Source organism: Mustela erminea, chromosome 1 (assembly GCF_009829155.1).
Source record: "Mustela erminea isolate mMusErm1 chromosome 1, mMusErm1.Pri, whole genome shotgun sequence".
Lineage (NCBI taxonomy): Eukaryota > Metazoa > Chordata > Mammalia > Carnivora > Mustelidae > Mustela > Mustela erminea.
Genome location: NC_045614.1, coordinates 136,914,733 through 136,934,418, shown reverse-complemented (window position 1 = coordinate 136,934,418; position 19,686 = coordinate 136,914,733). Strand labels below are relative to the sequence as shown.

At 34.7% G+C, this 19,686-nt stretch overlaps 1 protein-coding gene across 3 annotated transcripts in view; it reads left to right on the top strand.

Annotated features, from left to right (window-relative positions):
* MLF1 (myeloid leukemia factor 1) overlaps positions 1-19,686 on the top strand; it is a 33,520-nt gene that overhangs the window by 12,010 nt on the left and 1,824 nt on the right. Inside the window, exons 2-7 of one of the 3 annotated variants that reach the window (XM_032343404.1) lie at positions 5,443-5,593; positions 10,134-10,175; positions 13,668-13,751; positions 14,839-14,967; positions 16,679-16,838; positions 18,415-18,553. In XM_032343404.1, the coding sequence (XP_032199295.1) occupies positions 5,443-5,593; positions 10,134-10,175; positions 13,668-13,751; positions 14,839-14,967; positions 16,679-16,838; positions 18,415-18,553 (705 nt within the window). The remainder of the gene's footprint in view (positions 1-5,442; positions 5,594-10,133; positions 10,176-13,667; positions 13,752-14,838; positions 14,968-16,678; positions 16,839-18,414; positions 18,554-19,686) is intronic. The other 2 variants (XM_032343415.1, XM_032343423.1) reach the window with 2 other exon arrangements.

Below are 19,686 nucleotides of genomic sequence, written 5' to 3'. Positions count from 1 at the left end.
AAGACTATGTTACTCTGTGATCATGTTTACCAAATAAGAGAAGTAATAGTACATACAGACTGCTACACTTCTGCTTTCTAGTTCTCAAATAAATGGCCCATAATTGGCAGAACTTAAACCCAGAAACTTTGCTGCAGTAGAGTCTAGGAAATTAAATCTTAACCTTTCTTTTTATGCAGTATAGAAAGGCACATTGAAAGGAGATTGAAATGGGTTGAATGTGAAAAGCTTTATAGAGGTGTCGGAAGATAGTGCATTCATTTTGAAAAAACTCACCAGAGATACGAGAAATTAAAATTTTGATTTTAAAATGAAAAAAAAAATTAGCTAAGTAGGATTTTCACAATCAAAGACTAAATTAGCAACCTGGGAAACTGAACCAAAGAATTTCTTCCAATATGTAGGACAAAATCACAGAGGGTTCAAAGTTCTACAAAGAAGGAACAGAAAGAATAGTAAATATGCAAAGAAATATTTTAAGAACAATTTCTAAAACTAAACAAAGACCTAAATCCTTAGAACACAGATTGAAAAGGGAAATTTGAGGGTTGTCAGGATTTTTAAAAATTCTATATCCAGAAGCATAATAATGTAATTTTGATACATTTAAAAATATATACAGAAAAGAATCATAGATCTTTCAGAGAGTGCAGATTTTTTTAAAAAGATTTTGTTTATTGGAGAGAGAGTAAGTGAGAGAGCATGAGCAGGGGGGAGAGGAGGACTCCCCACTCAGCAGGGAGCCGGATGCAGGGGTCTCTCCCAGGACCCTGTGATTATGACCTGAGCTGAAGGCAGACACTCAACCAACTAGCCACCCAGGGGCTCTGAGAGTGTAGATTTTTTTAGAAAGTATAAGAACCACATTGTCATCACTCTTAACACTAAGGAAGATAATGAAACAATATAGATTCTCAAAATAGTGAGGAGAAATGATCCAGATTCTATGCCCAGATAAGCCATTGTTTCACTTTGGGTGTGAAGAAAACTTAGACATGACTACTAAAAATTTACTGTGCTCAAAATTACTAGGTGTTAGAATCCAGAAAAGAAATAGTAAGATAGGGGCGCCTGAGTGGCTCAGTGGGTTAAAGCCTCTGCCTCTCAGGTCATGATCTCGGGGTCCTGGGATCAAGCCCCGCATCAGGCTCTTTGCTCAGCAGGGAGCCTGCTTCCCTTCCTCTCTCTGCCTGCCTCTCTGCCTACTTGTGATCTCTCTCTGTCAAATAAATAAAAATAAAATATTTTTAAAAAAAGAAATAGTAAGATATAAGAAGTAATGATCATTCAGAAGTAAACTAACCCCAACATTTCTTGATAGAGGGAGATTGAACTAGAGCACTTGCCATCTCCTTTATTCTTTCCATGGAAACAGGGTTCACCTGTTTCCTCTCTTGAAGTTAGCAGGACAGATAAAAACCCAACTAACATCCAGCCCATTCTGAAGTTTTGAATTTGGATGACTTGGAGAATAATGGCTGTGCCATAAAGAGGAAGAGCTGACTAAGGAAAAAGACAGTGTGGGAAATGTTAGGTTAAAGACTTACTACAATAGTAATAGGCAAATGTCCCAAAATTACTTTATTATTATTTGTAACTTATACTCTGAGTATTTTAGAAAGTATTACAGCTTCTATTGTAAGATCAGTTCGCTATTTCCACTTCCTGGCACAGTGCTTTTTACATAGATATCCAGTAAATATTTGTTAAATAAATGGAGATAGTTGTTTTTTTTTTTTTAAGATTCCTTTTTTTAATTTGATAGAGATCACAAATAGGCAGAGAAGCAGGCAGAGAGAAAGAGGGGGGAAGCAGGCTCCCTGCTAAGCAGAGAGCCAGATGCGGGGCTCGATTCCAGGACCCTGGGATCATGACCTGAGCCTAAGGCAGAGACTTAAACCCACTGAACCCCTCCAGGCACCCCAAATGGAGATAGTTTGTATCAAAACAAGCTGAAATTGAACAGAGGTCCCTGATTAAATGGTTGAAGAGTTTAGATTTGTGTTTATTCATGTGAGGTTCTTGGAATGTCTTCACTAGGGTTGATAGAAATGCTTGCTTAAATGCAGATTATTGGGCCATGCCCCAGATATAATGAATCAAAAATCCTTGGTTGTATGTTTCAGGAATCTGTATTTTAATAAGTACCTCCAGTGATTTTTAAGCATGTTCAGGTTGAAAGGAACAGCCCCACAGAGGCCAGGGAAAACAAGAACAGATGAAGGATAGAGCCCAGAAGAAGTACAGATATCCCTCAATTTAAGATGGAGTTAACATCCTGATAAACCCATTGTAAACTGAAAACTGTGTGATTTGAAAATGCATCTAATATATCTAACCCGCTGAACATGATAGCTTTGCTTAGCCAACCTTAATATGCCGGAACACTTAATTATCAGTCATAGAAATTCCATTTAGTTTCCTAGCACCAGGTTAATCACAGGCATTTTTTTTAATAGCATTTCAGTCTTCTAAGACTTTTATAGAGACTGGGAGAAATACTTTGAAATTGCTTTAAATAATGTGATTTTAGGAATATATCAGTAGTAGGTGGAATAATGCCCCTTCTCCCAAAGATGACCTTATCCTAATCACCAGAATTTGTGAATATATTATTTTACATGACAAGGAGGAATTAAGGTTACAGATGAAACTAAAAATTTTAATCACCTTAAAATAAGAGATTAACCTGGATTACCCAGGTAGGCTCAATTTAATCACAAGGGTCCTTTAAATATGGAAGAGTCAGAGAGACTTGAAGATGCTATGCTGCTGGCTTTGAAAATGGGGGTGGCGGGGAGGATCACAAGCCAAGGAATATGGGCCATCTCTAGAAGCTTGAAAAAAGGCAAGGAAGAAACAGACTTTCCCCCACAGCCTCTGAATGAACCCAGCCCTGCCAATGCCTTGATTGTAGCCCACTTATATCTATTCTGGGCTTCTGATCTCCTGAACTGTAAAAGTATAAATTTATTGTTTTAATCACTAAATTTATGGCAATTTCTTACATTAACTAAACTAATATCCAAGTTTTATATTTCTAATTTAAAAACATATGTCTCATTTCTCTGTCAGACTGTAAATTCCTCTAGACCAATAATCAACTTCTGTGCTTGACACACAGTATACATGATAAATGTTTATTGAACTTGAACCATTCTATATATTACACGTTCTCTCCATTATTTTGGGGGAGAGTTATTTGCCCAACTCTCTCTACTCACCTTGGTACATGCTACATGCTATATATAAGTAGCAGCTGCATTGCAATCAATACCTAGTTCTGAACTTCTTCCTTAGTGACTTGATTAGAGAAGAGGTACTCATTTCAACAACTAGTTGGTTTTCTCTGGCTCAGGTGTTTTAGTACATGAGATATCTTCTAATCAATGGTTTCATGGGCTTCTTGTGCCTTGGTTTCAACTGCTCTATAATAAGTCTACCTGTCTGAGAAACCCCATCCTCCTGAGGTTTATAGAAGCTCATATTTTAATTTGTACCATCCCAAACATAGTCTCAAAATTTGGTGAAAATTTAAAAAAATATTTTCTCAAAATGCAGAAGAGGACCTACAGACAAACTATTTTTATAGATTTACATCCGTTTCCCTCCCAGTCTTTAGATAAAAACCAGCATAATTGAAGACTTAGAATGGGGACAGTTTTAGATGTATTATGTACTGTTGCTTGGGATATAATATGTATTAGTAATATATTGCTGCTGTAATTTAGTAGCTTAAAACAAGAAACATTTATTATATAATTTCTGTTGGTTAGAAATCCAGGAGCAGCTTTCCTGGGTGGTTGTGACTCAGGGCTTCTTAGGAGGCTGCATCAAGTTGTGAGTCAAGGCTGCGGTCATCTCATGGCTTGACTGATGGAGAATTTACTTCCAAGTTCTTTCACATGGTTGTTGGCTGGTCTCAAAAATCTGCATCTAAGCTCACCTATGTAGCCCTCACAGGGCTGTCTCACAGCAAAGCAGCTGCTTGACCCACAATGAGTCATTTTGCTAAGACAATGCCCAAGCAGAAGCCACATTCTGTTGGAGACAAGTCAGTAAATCCAGCCCATACTTAAGGGAAGGGGATCATTGGGGGCCATCTTAGAAGCTGCCTACCACACATATAAATAAGTGAGTTCATTAGTTTACCAGAGACTAGATAATCAAGTTTATAATGTTCCTGACTGAATTTAAGTTTAATAATATCAAACAATTTTTTTAAAGACTCTGTTTATTTGACAGAGAGAGACAGAATTTTACATTCTTGAATGCGACTTGTGAATGGGATAACATCAGGTTATGAACACTGGGTATTTATACAAATATAAAACATGATTATTGTTATATGTATTTTTAAATAAAACACAAATCTTCTTTCAATGAAAAGTGTTTAATATTAATAATAGAATAATAGGGAGTGGCATTCATAAATGAATTAAGAAGAAAAGTTTCTCTTAAACGAAGGGAAATTAGGGGAATTTAAGGGAAATTAAGTTTCAACATACTCTGTGGGCCAGATACTGTGCTTTGTGCCTTCAGATTACATGCTTTAATCTCAACAACAGGGATGTGCAATATTATTCTCATTTTATTGCAGTGGAAATTTAGGTTCAGAATAAAGGCTTGAGTTCTAATTAATTCGCGTACTACATATACTGAAGGAATACTATTCCTCAAAAGTTGGTGAAGGGACTACTTGAAGTAAGATCACCAGGGATGCATGTCCACAAACCACACCCAGAACTAGTAAATTAGATTGAGATATCATTGGGGGGACAGAAATATGCATTTCTAACCTGCTCATTGGTTGCTCGGTAATTTCAAAAAAAGTTTGAGAACAGCTATCTTAAGACATGGGAGATATTTTTTCTGTGTGGTGATTTCTGATACTAAGAGTTCTTAGAAACAAAAGTTAGCCTCATAAAGGTGATCTGTAGCTTTATTTTTGACTATTAGAATAATGTATATTTACAGTAGTCATAACCTAGCTATATTTCTCAGTGCTCATATTTCATAAATAAAGAGTTAAAAAATAAATAAGCCAGCATTCTTTATTGGTTCTTACTAGAATTTATATTTTTTTGGCTGCCTAAGATGACCTCTACCTGGTACTAGTATTTTTCAGTCCTTTTTTTTGGCCATTTCCCTTAGTGCTGGCTTAAGCTACCTGAGATGTGTTACTTTTTATTTGCCATTTTCATACAATAAGGGTTAAATAAAGATTAATTTTTATTATATATCGATTAATTATAGTAGATAAGAAATGGAATCGTTTTTGTATTCATAAATAATGGATCTTTGGGAGATAATTCCATTTGCCTAAATTCTTTTGTCTCTTTAACAAGACTATCAACACAAAATAATTCTTTGTAGTATTTAGCTACCTACTTATGACTTAAATTCCAAAACTTACTCTTGGATGATATGTATTTTCAACAGTGATTCTTTTATTGCACACCGAGAAAGTATGCGACAGATGATGAGAAGTTTTTCTGAACCCTTTGGAAGAGACTTGCTCAGCATCTCTGATGGTAGAGGAAGAGCTCATCATAATCATATGAGACATGATGATGGTGAAAATTCCTTGACTGTAAGTTCTTTATTTTAAGTTAGTGAGAAGGCCCTATGGGATTTGCAGAAAATTATTACAGAAGAATATATGTATCTTTCATGTTAGGATATGAATAATGCTTGTTATAGAAATAACTATTGTATAAAAGGATGGACCTGTTGGAAAGCTGAATCCTTTAAAAATGAATTGTTAGCTGTATGAAATTCCACGATGCTACCAAAACTTTAGGATCATATTATAAGACAAACTTAAAGCATTATTTTATGTATGTGTCTATAGTTTGTTCAGCATGGCTACCTTGGCCCTTCAAAACTTAGATTAACTTTTAACTGTATTTAACTTGCATAACTACAGAATATTTTCCTAAGTTTTATCTGAAAGCAAAACTAGGAGGTTACAAACATATTCAACTAGAAAAAAAAGTCCCAGATGCTTATATATCTTAATTACTTTCTTCTCTGTTTATTTTATTTCTATTGCTTTTTTAGTCTCAGAAGTGGCAGTTCTAGAATAAAAATCCACAGGAGTTTCTGGTTTTGGTTTCTATTAATTAGTTAAATTTTGTTATTACATAAGTCTTTCATACTTAGACATAAATATGTCACATGTATCACAAATTAGAAAAGAAAAGGTGAGCCATATCTTGCCAGTATAAATTATAAATATACAGAAAAAATGAGTTTTGGCTAAAAGAGAGACTGAATGTTTCAAATAGTCCTAAGAAGTTTGATATCTCCCATGTCTTAAGATAGCTGTTCTCAAATTTAAATTTTACTTTCAGTATTTGAAACTTCCAAGTAATGAAAGTTTTTAATATGTATATATGTATGTCTAAAATTTTATTTTTACTTCTCCTTATAATTTTCACAATCCTTTTATTATTATTCCAGTATGGATTATTCACATTTCAATTTGTTTTCTTTCAGTTAGTAAATAGTGGTATTTATATCTGTATTTTTGTACTTTTAGGACTATCAGTTTCCATAAAAGTCTAAAATTAAGATCTAAGGAAAAATTATCGAGGGCAGAAATACCAATTATAAAGACATTTTGACATTTTGTCTTTCAATGAGCATTGAAATATCTTGTCTATTTGCTATAAGCATAGCAAGGCAGAAGTAGGGCTCTATATAGTACTTTGTATTTATGTGCATAAATGAGTACTTATAGCTTTTGTGGAAGAAGGAAAAAGTGACAATTTTATTCCCAATGGAAAAAGACATTATATCGTATCAACCGTCTTAAAATGCTAACATCAGTGCACATTTTTCTTTTTCAAACTGTATGAAGACCCTTTACCAGCCAGGAGTACTGAGTATTGTCCTAGGGCAGTAATAATTTTTAAAATATAGATTTATAAGACAAACCATGACTCTTAATCTCACAAAACAAACTGAGGGTAGCTGGGGAGAGGGGGGTTGGGAGAAGGGGGGTGCGGTTATGGACATTGGGGTGGGTATGTGCTATGGTGAGTGCTGTGAAGTGTGTAAGCCTGGCGATTCACACACCTGTACCCCTGGGGATAAAAATATATTATATGTTTATAAAAAATAAAAAATTAAAAAAAAATAGATTTATAGCAGAGTTACAGCAGATTTTCCAAGGAACATTCAGCCTCTCTTTTAGCCAAACTCATTTTATAATTTATACTGGTGAGAAATGGCTCTCCTTTTATCCCATAGGTATGATATATTTGATATGTGTATGTCTAAATGTGAAAGACTTAACATAATAGCAAAAATAAAACAAAAAAAAAGATAGCCAAACAAACAATTACAACAAAAGACCTCTATGCCAACTGAACTTTTCTAAGTTCAGTTAGATGTGAAGGTAGAAACAGAAATTAAAAATTGACTGCAGAAGATGGGAAAGACTGCTGCTATTTGAAAAGAGCACAGCCAAGAGAACGGTAGACTTTTCTGAGCATGCTAGCTGTTCTAGTACATTTAAACTTTAATAAAAATTCATAGAAAGCTTCTCTGGCTCTAGTGAAGCTGTAAAGTTTTTTTTTTTTTTTCTTAAAGAATTTTCTTATTTATTTGTGAGAGAGTGCATGTATGCGCCCATGAGTGGAGTGAGGGGCAGAGGGAAAGGGAGAAAGAATCCTAAGCATCCTAAGCAATGACTCAGTATGGAGCCTTGTGCTGAGCACAGGACTGGACCCCAGGACCTTGAGATCATGACCTGAGAGGATATGAAGAGGCTGAAATGAAAGAGTCTGCAACTTAACGGACTGAAACACCTAGGCGCCCTAAACTATAAGTTTTTAAATGATTGTTTTCATTAAGCAGTGAGCCATTATGCTGCTGCTTTTAAGCATAGTGGATGAAAACCTGTATTTCAGATAGACATCATGATAATTTTTTTCTTTAGTTTTGGTCCATTACTTGACATTTGTCCTTTTTTCAGGGGAGAAGGAGCAGAGGCAGACAGGGGGGAGAGAGAGAAGTTTTTTTTTTAAAGATTTTATTTATTCGAGAGAGGGAGGGAGAGCAGCAAGCACAAGAGGGGAAGGATCAGAGGGAGAAGCAGACTCCCCACTAAGCAGGGAGCCCTATCTGGGGCTCCATTCGATGCTCCATTCAGGGCTCAATACCAAGACTCTGGGATCTGGACCTGAGCTAAAGGCAGATGCATAACCGACTGAGCTACCCAAGCGCTCTGGGAGAGAGAGAATCTTAACCAGGCTCCATGCCAAGCGCACAGCCTGATGTTGGGCTCCATCTCATGACCCTGAGATCATGACCTAAGCTGAAATCAAGAGTTGGCTGCCCAAGTGACTGAGTCACCCAGGTGCCCCTAAAACTAGATAATTTAATCTATAAATTTAATCTTCCAAGCAACTGAGCCACCTAGGCCCTCCAACATTTGTCATCTTTATCAGCCATTTTATGAAGGAAAACAGAGACTCCTACAAAAGTAGGGGAAGCATCAGTTATGCTATTTTCTTATTTTCTTGTTTATATTATTAGCATTTTCTTCAGTTCATGACTTCTTCTTTTTTTTTTTTTTAAAGATTTTATTTATTTATTTGACAGAGATTACAAGTAGGCAGAGAGACAGGCAGAGAGAGAGAGGAGGAAGCAGGCTCCCCGCTGAGCAGAGAGCCCGATGCGGGACTCGATCCCAGGACCCTGGGATCATGACCTGAGCTGAAGGCAGCGGCTTAACCCACTGAGCCACCCAGGCGCCCCATCAGTTCATGACTTCTTTATGGGGGATTTTTTAAGCCACTTTTCCATTTTGGGAGGATTAGTTTTATTTAAAACTTGATTTTTAAAAAAAATTTTTTGGATTTTACTTACTCATTTTAGAAATAGAGATGGAACATGAGTGGGAGTTGGGGGGAGGAGCAGAGGAAGAGGGACAAGCAGACTGAGCACTCGGTGCAGAGCCCGACTTAGGGCTTGATACTAGGACCCTGAGATCATGACACCACCTGAAATCAAGAGTCAGCTGCCCAACTGACTTAAGCCACCCAAGCACCCCTGAAGCTAGATAATTTCATCTGTAAATATATTTAACTAAGCAGTTTAATTCAGGGTATGACATGTGACATCTAACATTTAGATTGAGTGATGGTGCCAGAGAGAATCTACAATGTTTTTATTTTCAGTGAAAAGAAAGTAAAGAAATAGTATTGACGACAATACACTTATAATAATACACTTTGGAGATTACTGTTCTAAATATATAGTACAGATATATATAATTTGATATAATTTATTATAAAATTTAATATATATACAGTTTTCTCTATTTTTCAGCATAATTTACAAAGGAGAAAAGTATCACTGAATGATGGTAAAATCTTATATATACCCTTTACCCCAAAATTTAAATTTTACTTTCAGTATTTGAAACTTCCAAGTAATGAAAGTTTTTAATATGTATATATGTATGTCTAAAATTTTATTTTTACTTCTCTGTTACCTACTGAGGAATACAATTTGTGAACTATTAGATAATTATACTTAACATTCTTTTGCCTATCAAAGACCCTACATATTTTTAAATCCATATGTGATCCTTTCTGAAGTCTATATTTTTTATTCTACGTATTAGTTCTTGGGAGATATTTATTAATTTTTTTGCCCAGTATTTCTACTTTTGAAATGTTATTAATGTAAATAATTGCTTATTTTTAATCAGTTATGAGCAAGATTAACTCATCTCTTAAAAATACAGAACAGTTGAGCAAAGGAAATATGAGATATTAATCATTGTACCTTATGTTTTAGTTAATTTTAGTGTAAAATTGTATTTCCTTTGACAAATGTTTGTCTTAATCTGTAGCAAATTCAACTGCCTTTGGTAAATACTACAGTAGTCATATTTAAAAGTGGTATATGGTCTCCCTATTTATCTGCCACGCTCCTGTCAGGCTTTATGATGAATAGTAAGTGGTTAGTTTTTTAAAATATATTTTGAGGATTTTTTTATTAAATGGTTTTAAAACTTTGTTAAGTTATGAACTATGTGATTATATAGTACATTTCATTTTCAGGGATTATTACATAATAAAAGTCAACCAAAATTAACTGGATTTTTTTTCTAGGCAATGAATTCTCTTGTGCCTTTTGGCAGTTTTGGCGGTATGGTTCGTATCATGAGACACAAACCATTTTAACAATATTTTCTGACAAATATTTATTTTTCATTAACTCAGGCAAAAGTGAATTGGCATGCAGTTTCACTTATTTTCAAAATAGCTTTTTGGAATTTGTACTGAAACCTGTTTTATATATTAATCTTAGAGTATTCAGGCATGTTTTTTCTGAACTAAGTCATAACAACATAGACAAAATCAGTCTTCCAAGAAAGAAAAAATACATTTTAATAGATAAATATTTACTTGATTTACAAAAGGGATCCCCATAGTTTGTTTGAAAGTTTGGACATTTTCACATATTTATGATGACTTTCTAAAAGATGAAAAAGCGCCAAACTATAGCTAGAGGAGCACATTTGGAGAAGCTCAGATTGTCTGCTCTTTCTAGGACTCTAAAGTTAGTTTGTGCGTGCTGCTTTTCCTTTCCCACATCCAAGTATGGCTAGTCTACAACCAGCTTTTCTCCTACTCCTTTTTCTTTTCCGTGATGCTAGTTTCTAATCACTGAAAAGCAGCCTGAGGAGTAGCAGAGAATAGCATGACTTTGGAACATTTCCTATGGATGCATCTGTGCTCTTATGAAAAAGTTTCTTCTGTGTTAGACTTGAATCATTTGTCTCCTTAAAGTTGGATGAACCATATTTGTATTTTCTGACCAGAGTTTCAGTGGGACGAATGACAAATTAAAAACCACTTATAGCCAGAGTTACCAGTAAAATGATCAGGAAGTTCAGCATGCTGTGGAAGCACAGATAGAAGAAAGCCTTTTACCCAGACCTTTTGGGGTGATAGGGTGATGGTGTGGAGATTTATCAGAGATTTCTGGAACCTTAAGGATGAATAGGAGTTAGCAAGGAAAAGCAGGGAGAGGAGGAAAAAGAGTGTTCAACACAGAAGAAACAGCACATGCATAGACTTAGTGGCTAGGGAGCTCAAAGATATTTTGGATCACTTGGCTTTGGAGCACGAGTTGGAGAGTAGATAGAGATAGAATGGTAACCAGGGACTTCTTTTGGCCTGGTAAGGACTTTAGACATTATCTTAAAAATAGCAGAAGCAGTTGAATTTTCACCAAAATGGTAGTAGAAGCACATTCTCATTTTTGAAAGATTATTGGAAGGAAAGATTAGAAGGGACCGCAGGAGTTAAAGTGTTCTGGGAAATATTAGTAATGGCTTCTATTTAGGCAGTGGCTATGGTGTCTCATCTGAGACTTAAAGAGGTAAATGGGTAAAACTTGGGGATTTACTGGGTTGAAAGGACAGTAAAGAGGGAAAAGGAAAGTATTATGCCTACTTTTTGGCATGAAGAATTAGCTACGTGAAAATACCACTGAGGTAAGGAACAGTGCATTCATACAATACAGATATGAGAGCAGGGGCGATCAAAAGATCATTTTGGTTTGGGGTGTTGGTATTTGAGGCATCTGTAGTATGTCCAGGTGAATTTATCTGGTGAACAATTGGATATATGTGTTTAAGCCAAGCTAGAGATGATTTGTTCATTCATTCAGCAAATATTTACTGAGCCCTCCTTATGTGCAAGGGAATTATTTTTAAAGTATTGAGAATATAGTAGTGAATAAGACAAAAAAAATAGCCCTACCTTCACAAAGATGATTTCTAGAGTGGGAAGACAGGCAATAAACAACAAAATAATTTCAGATGAAGTACTTCAAAGTACTATGAAGGAGATGAAGCAGGGTAATGATATAATGAGAGATGGGAAGTGAAGCAGAGATTACTTTTGCAGGTAGCCTTTCTAAGGAGGTAATACTGGAATGATGAGAAGAAACTATGCTGAGAGTCAGGATAAAAAACATTCAGGGAGAGAGAAGAGCTTGTGTACAAAGTTCCCAAAGGCCTTAGGAGCCCACTGGAATCTTAGCTCTAAATTGTACCCATACTTTTTGTCACTCCAAGGTGTTGGGCCACCCCACAGCAAGTACAGATGGGATTTGGGATGGCTGATTTGACAGTGAATTGTGGAAAGGGTTGAATATACCTTAACATCTTATCTTTTCTTCCTTCTCTCCCTCTTCTTATTTGGGCTAGCCCTTCCAACTCTTGTGAATTGTATCTCTTTTATAGCCATGATTTCTCAACCTGATGATGAAACAAAGCATTCAGAATGTTTCCTGAATTGTGTTGAATCTCTGAAATGCAGATTTATTCTATTGCAGTTCTTTGTGTATCCAAAGATATCAATATCTCCTAAATGTGCCTTTGTTCTTCCCTATGGTGTTAAGTGCCCTTCCAAAGAAGAATTTGGTTTTCCCATCTGTTTCGCATTGTTACAAGTAATAAAACCCACTGGAAGGCAGGGACACAGACAGGCCTTTGATAATTCTTTATTGAGTCCCAGCTTGGCATACAGCAAAAGAATCTCTAGAGGAGTTGAAATACGGGCATTGAACTACAGTGCCTTACAGGATTTAAAAGACTGCTGTTTGAGTGGAGGAATTCCTTGAATCAAACACTCCTTCTGTTTTATAATAGTAAACAATGCATCAGGTGACGCACTAAAATGTGTGCATCACTTTTTAAATTTCTTGTGACTGTTCTAACAGTAAGACTTAAAATCAACAGCAGATTTTTCTAGAGCTTCTCAGCCCCTGACACCACTGACATTTTAGGCTAGATAATTCTTGTTCTAGGGAGGCTGTCCTAGTCTTTGTAGGATTTTAACAGGGTCCCTGACCTTTACTCAGTAGATTACAGTTATACACCCTCCACAGCTGTGACACACAAAAATGAATATAATATTAACAAATGTCCCCTGGGAGTCAAAATCAGTCTTGACTAGGAAATCAGTGCTAGAGGAATTAACTACTCTTCTAAAGAAGCATATACCATGCCTGAAGCGAATGTTCTACTGAGCCTTCTGTGGTAGGCAGCAAATTCCAGGCCTACAGTAGAGGGAATTAACCTCTATTACTTGGAAGCTCTTATGATATAAAAGAGAGCTGGAGACTTCAGAGGCAGTTTCTATCAGCTGTGTTGTACTGGGGGAAGTGACATTGGTATCTTATACCCAAGTTTTACTGCTTTGCATGGTGAGATATTGAGAGGGAAGAAGGAAAAACTTGAAAACTAGTCTATGCTAGAATTGTCCCAGCCCAGAATACACTGCTCAGTATTTAAATATTAACTAAATTTGTTATGAGAAAGTTGGTAAATGTGTGTTTATATTTATATGTTCCTGTGTGTATGTATACACATATATGTATGCATGTATTTATAGTGATGCAACCCCCTAATCATTTAAATGTTGGCTCTTTGAGATTTTGTATATGCTTCCATTTTTTCTTTAACAAATTGCTTTTTTGTATAGTTCTTAAATTATCTTTGCCTGGCCGATTGCTGCATGGGCTCCCACTGCGTAAATAAAAAAAATTTTTTTTCAGCTGTTTTGGAAAGGTTGATTTGCTTCTTTTGTGTTGTACTTATAGTTAATAACATACTTCCTAATGTCCTGTAGCGTACAGATGTCAACCCTTTTCAGGCAATGGACCGAATGATGTTAAATATGCGAAACAGTATGCAGGAATTACAAAGAAACTTTGTAAGTACTAAAAAATTGATGAGAATGTTATTCTCAGTTATTGGTATCCTATATTATAGTGGCTTTCAACTTTTTTTAATCATGGTCCACAGTGACTAAAAAATATATCTTAACAGTATGACCCAGTACATAATACTTGTGTACTGTATTAAAAAACCTGAAACAAAAGTTTTGTGACAAAATGATCATACTATTTACAGTGTGTCTTACATTTTCTGTTTTAGCTCATATTTTTAAAATCCTGCTCACAATGCAACAAATTGATTTCATAACCTATGAGTTTGAAAAACACAACCACCTCAAAAACATTTATCTTGCTGAAGGTCACTTTTGTAAATAAATATTTTTATATGAATTTAGACTTTTTAATTATTTTTAGTTTGTCTACTTTAAAGATACTTTGTGGCATCTAGGAAATTAAGTTTTAGTATTTTCTTTTAAAAAGCTGAAAACAGAAATTTCAGAAATATGTTTAGGCATTGGATTATATCAATAGAGTTCAAATATTTATAAACTAGTACTGATACTCTTTTCTACTCACAATATTAATATTCATATTGAATCAAGTTAATCAAAAAATTAACTTGATTCCATATGAAGAAGACTCATTTTAATCATCTAGTTTAGAATCTAAGGACCATTTCAGAATGTCCAAATGTAGGGCATTATTAATGATCTTCATAATCTAGCAATCTGGTACCCACAGGAGGTATGAAACTTCTTGGTGTATGGCTAATTGCCTCAGCGTTAGCAAAATTGCACACAGGGGTCAACCACTGATTATAAAAGCTTCATAGGCTTCAGGGCTTAGCATCTGTATTTAAATCTAAGTTGCAAGTCTTTGATCACAAAGACTTAAGGATCTCTGAGTGTGTCACTTATTATTCCTCACAAGCAGAGTTAGAATCAGTACCTAAAATGGAAGGAAATGAGGTCCTTCCTGGTGGTGCCATTTGGATATACCATCCTGATAATATGGTTGGTATCCTTGGTAGTACTTTAGTGTTCTTACTTATTTGAATCATCTGATGTCAATTCTTCATACTTGACTAAACTCTCTGGACTTAAAATTTATATTTACCTCTAGGGTCACCTTTCAGTGGATCCAAATGGACATTCATTTAGTTCTTCCTCAGTTATGACTTATTCCAAAGTAGGAAATGAACCACCAAAGGTTTTCCAGGCCTCAACTCAAACCCGTAGGGCTCCAGGAGGAGTAAGTATTTTCTGAGCATTCTTAGAGCTTTATAAAGTTGTGGAATGATAGGTCACCTGTATTGGATTTTAATTACAAAAGCTTGATCTGGTATTCTGGGGGTAGAGATGAGGGAAGAAGACACATATCACTGTGAAGAACAGTAATGCTAACTGTATTTACTTAGTTAAGGCATTCTTTGTCCTCCCTTCCACCCCCACCTCAGAGCCTTTTTCATGTAAATATCTATTGATGTTTATTCTTACCTTTACTTGTTGACCGGGTAAGTAGACACTAAAAGAGGTCTTTGTCTCATGAAATAAATATCTATTTTCAATTTATATCTGAAGCAAAAGAATCTTTTTAAACTCATGAAATACTTCAAGAATACGGAAAAGATATAGAAAATAATATAATAAATACCCATATTCCTTCCACCCAGTTTAGTCAAATCATAACATTTTTCTCTATTTGCTTTAAGTTCTTTCCTGTTTTGTTTTCTTTTTAAGCAAAAATACTAGATGCAGTTAAAGCTTTCAGTACACTATTCCTCCCTGGTTCCTTTTCCCTTTCACTCCCTCCCCACAAAAGAACCATTTTCTTGTATCTCAAACTTATGATTCTCATGTGTGTTTTTGTAATTTTATTACTTATGTATGCTTCGTAAATAATATAATGAATTATTTTATGGGTTTCTAAACTTTATGTAGTTTCATGCAACATGTGTCCTCTGCAACTTGACTTTGCTCAGGCATATACTTCTGAGATTTATTCAGCTTGATATATGCAACTCTGTTTATTTATTTTGACTTTTCTATATTATCCAAAATATCAATATACCACAGTTTTTAAACTATTTTTCTGTTGATTGATATTTAGGTATTTCTGATTTTTAACTTACTTATCTTTATACATGTCTTCTTGTGCAAATGTTTTAGGAACAGTATTGTTGGTTTGTAGGAGGTGGGTGCTTTCATCTTTATGTAAAAATTACTAAGTTACTCTCACACAGTGATTGAAACAGTTGGCTGCCACAAAGCCTGGTATGAGAGTTCCCGTTTCTACACTTCCTCATTAGTACTTATAGTTTAAAAAAAAAAAAAAAGTTTGCCTGTTTATTGGGTATGAATAGCTCTTATATATAAGGACATAATTTTAATGATGCTCTTGTTATAGTGCAGACATTTTCATTTTCACTTGCTATAAGTGACATACATCTTAAATGTAAACAGTTTAATTGTAGACATCCCGCAGCAAACCATGCTAATACTAATAGTCTTTGGCTATCATGAATATTCTTATAACCCATAGAGTTGATATGTAAGAGCCATGAGATTCAAGCTGATCAACATGACTGCTGAATAATCAATCAGTTGCCCTTACTTATAGGGATGTACTCCCAACTATGAAACTGTTAAGACACTGTTGAAGGCACTAAGTCTTATATAATTATTTGTTATACTATTTGATTACAACTTAGAAAGAGTTCAAATTGTATTGGTTCTATTTGCCCTAGACATTAATTTTAAGCAGTTCAGAAAATATCAGAGAATTATTACCACAATTCTACTGCAAGTTGGTAGTGGAACTAAGTAATACCCAGTGTTTTTAGAGCTATAGATTTATGGTCTTAACCTCTATTAGTAAATAGGTCCTGAGGAGTTGAGAATTATATCCATTCTCTATATATTTAAATAATAATTTTTAATTTTTATTTTCTTCATTTTTTCAGATAAAGGAAACTAGGAAAGCAATGAGAGATTCCGATAGTGGGCTAGAAAAAATGGCTGTTGGGCATCATCTTCATGACCGAGCTCATGTCATTAAAAAGTCAAAGAATAACAAGACTGGAGATGAAGAGGTCAATCAAGAGTTCATCAATATGAATGAAAGTAAGTTGTCACGGAAAATAGTATTCTTCTTAAAATAGCAGCTGTACTGGTAGAACTTGATGAATTTTTTTGTAGAAACATTCCATAAGGTGTCATTTTGAGGTAGTTTATGAATAATATGTGTGGGGACTACCAGGGACGATCTTATCAAAGTAATAAAATTGGGGTTTCATTGTTTCATAGAGATTTTTTTTTTATACTGATTTTTGGTAATGTTATTTATTTTTTGTTCTATACTTGGAAAATGGAATCTTTTGAATTGTCATTTAGTAAGATTGCCAGTAGGCAAAATGAGTTTTTATGTATTTCTAAGGTATATTTGAAAAGGATAAAAAAAAATAAAGAAAACTAAAATTATCCATAATCCCAATCCAAAACAACTATTCATGTTTTAGTATATTTCTTCCCAGTAGTTTTATGTATATGTAAACACATACACTTTTTCTAAAAATTAGTATTTTATTATGTAGTTTATATTGTGCCTATTTTAATTCACCATTATAATTGTGAAAACAGTTACCTATGATGTTTTTCAAAAACATTCTAAATGGTTACCTAAAAGTTTTTGTGAATGGGCCATCATTTATTTAAAACATTCATTATTATTGGGCACTTCAGTTTTTGTATAGATAAGATTTTAATTTCTTGTATTGTTAGATAATATATCATGTATATTTCAAGTACATTTTTCCATTTTCTGGATTTTATATTCATTCTTCAATGCATATAAATCCTTCCAGTGTCGTTACTCTTCTTATTATAGTTTTTAGGTCAAATTCATCTTCTACTTTCCAAAAGTATTTTGAGTAAAAGTGTTTTGTCACTTTAAATTTTTTAAATGGAAATGGTTTATTATCGTATCATTTCAGAAAAAAATTCTCTTAGGGTTGGCTTGGACAAAGTTATTTTTATGCAATGAGATGGAAGCTACAACATCTTAACTTTTAATTTTAACCTTTATAGTTTTGTCATAATTAAATATATATAGAGTACTTAACAATAATGAAAATGTTGAAGAAAAATTTAGTGAGGGAACACATTATTATTATAAACGCCATCTGATAGAACAAGTATTACCATTTACCTATTGTTAATCGAAGTTAGATTGCCTAATTCATAACAAATTGACAGTTGAGATGAGTAACCTGTCTTAGGAAACTGAGAACAGAAGCTTGTGAGGTAGGCCAAGTTATGCAGGAAAACGGTGAGGTTAATAGGAAGTGCTAGTTATAGAAGTGCCCAAGTACAGACCAGGAAGATGACCCAGGAAGAAAGAGTGTAAGTTCAGTGTAATTGAGTCAAAGGGTTCATTGGGTAGAGTAACATGATATGCAGGCAGATACATGAAAAACCAGATCATCAATAACCAAATTATGAATAGGAATAAAAGAAGAATAGGCAAAAAAAGGAAATAGTACCCTGAATCAAAGACCTTTATATTTGGGGCAGTTCCCTGCCTCTGTCTTGAGGTTAGGCTGAGGGAAGCACAAGGCCAGAATCAAGTATGTGGGAGCCAAGGCAGCTATTGACAGTTCATATATTAATACTTGCCTCTTTATTTTGATATTTAATGTAGGTGATGCTCATGCTTTTGATGATGAGTGGCAAAATGAGATTTTGAAATACAAACCAGTGGGACAGTGGCGCAACATAGAAAACCCTAGGATGAGAAGTGTTGGTCATGAGAATTCAGGCTGCCGAGAACTTAAAAGAAGGTAAAATTATTTCTAAAACAAATTATATATTTTTTTAACAAGAATTAGAAGAAAAGTAATGTAATTTTACTTCTGTCAGGAAGTTTTGATTAACATCCGTTGTTTCTATCAACAGTATCTTTTTTGAAGGATGTAATGACTTTATATTATATCTGAGCATTCCACACAAATTTGAATTTGTATCTAAAAACCAATAATATTTGGGGCGCCTGGGTGGCTCAGTGGGTTAAAGCCTCTGCCTTCGGCTCAGGTCATGATCCCAGAGTCCTGGGATCGAGCCCCGCATCAGGCTCTCTGCTCAGCTGGGAGCCTGCTTCCTCCTCTCTCTTTGTCTGCCTCTCTGCCTACTTGTGATCTCTCTCTGTCAAATAAATAAATAAAATTAAAAAAAATAAAAATAAAAAAATAAAAATAAAAACCAATAATATTTTAAGATTGCATGGTTAGAAACTCACTAGCAAACTATGCTTCAGAAGACAGAGGCTAAAATCCTTTTAAGAAAAAGTGAAATATTATAATGTAGTTCTTCTTAAAACAGATTTTAATCTGGATGTAGGAGGAGTTATACATTTCATGCCAGGTAAGATATTGGTATCTAGAGATCTGATAAGGGAGGAGGGGCTGTATTTGAAAGGCTTAACAAAACTCCCCTTACAAGTCAATGGTAAAAGCATTTTTAGATACTTGTGTAATACTTAACATTCTTTGCACCTATATTAGGTATTAGATATTTTGGAAGACTTTTCCCAAAACTTTAGCCTCCTTTGGGATTACCTTTGGAATAGCTGTGCTGAAACCACACCATTAAGATTATAGAGGTTTTTCAGTTAACAAAACCAAAAGACAACTGACAGAATGGGAGAAGATATTTGCAAACGACATATCAGATAAAGGGCTAGTGTCCAAAATCTATAAAAAACTTAGCAAACCCAAAGAACAAATAATCCAATCAAGAAATGGGCAAAGGACATGAACAGACATTTCTTCAAAGAAGACATCCAGATGGCCAACAGACACATGAAAAAATACTCCACATCTCTCAGCAACAGGGAAATACAAATCAAAACCACAGTAAGATACCACCTCACACCAGTCAGAATGGCTAAAATTAACAAGTCAGGAAATGACAGATG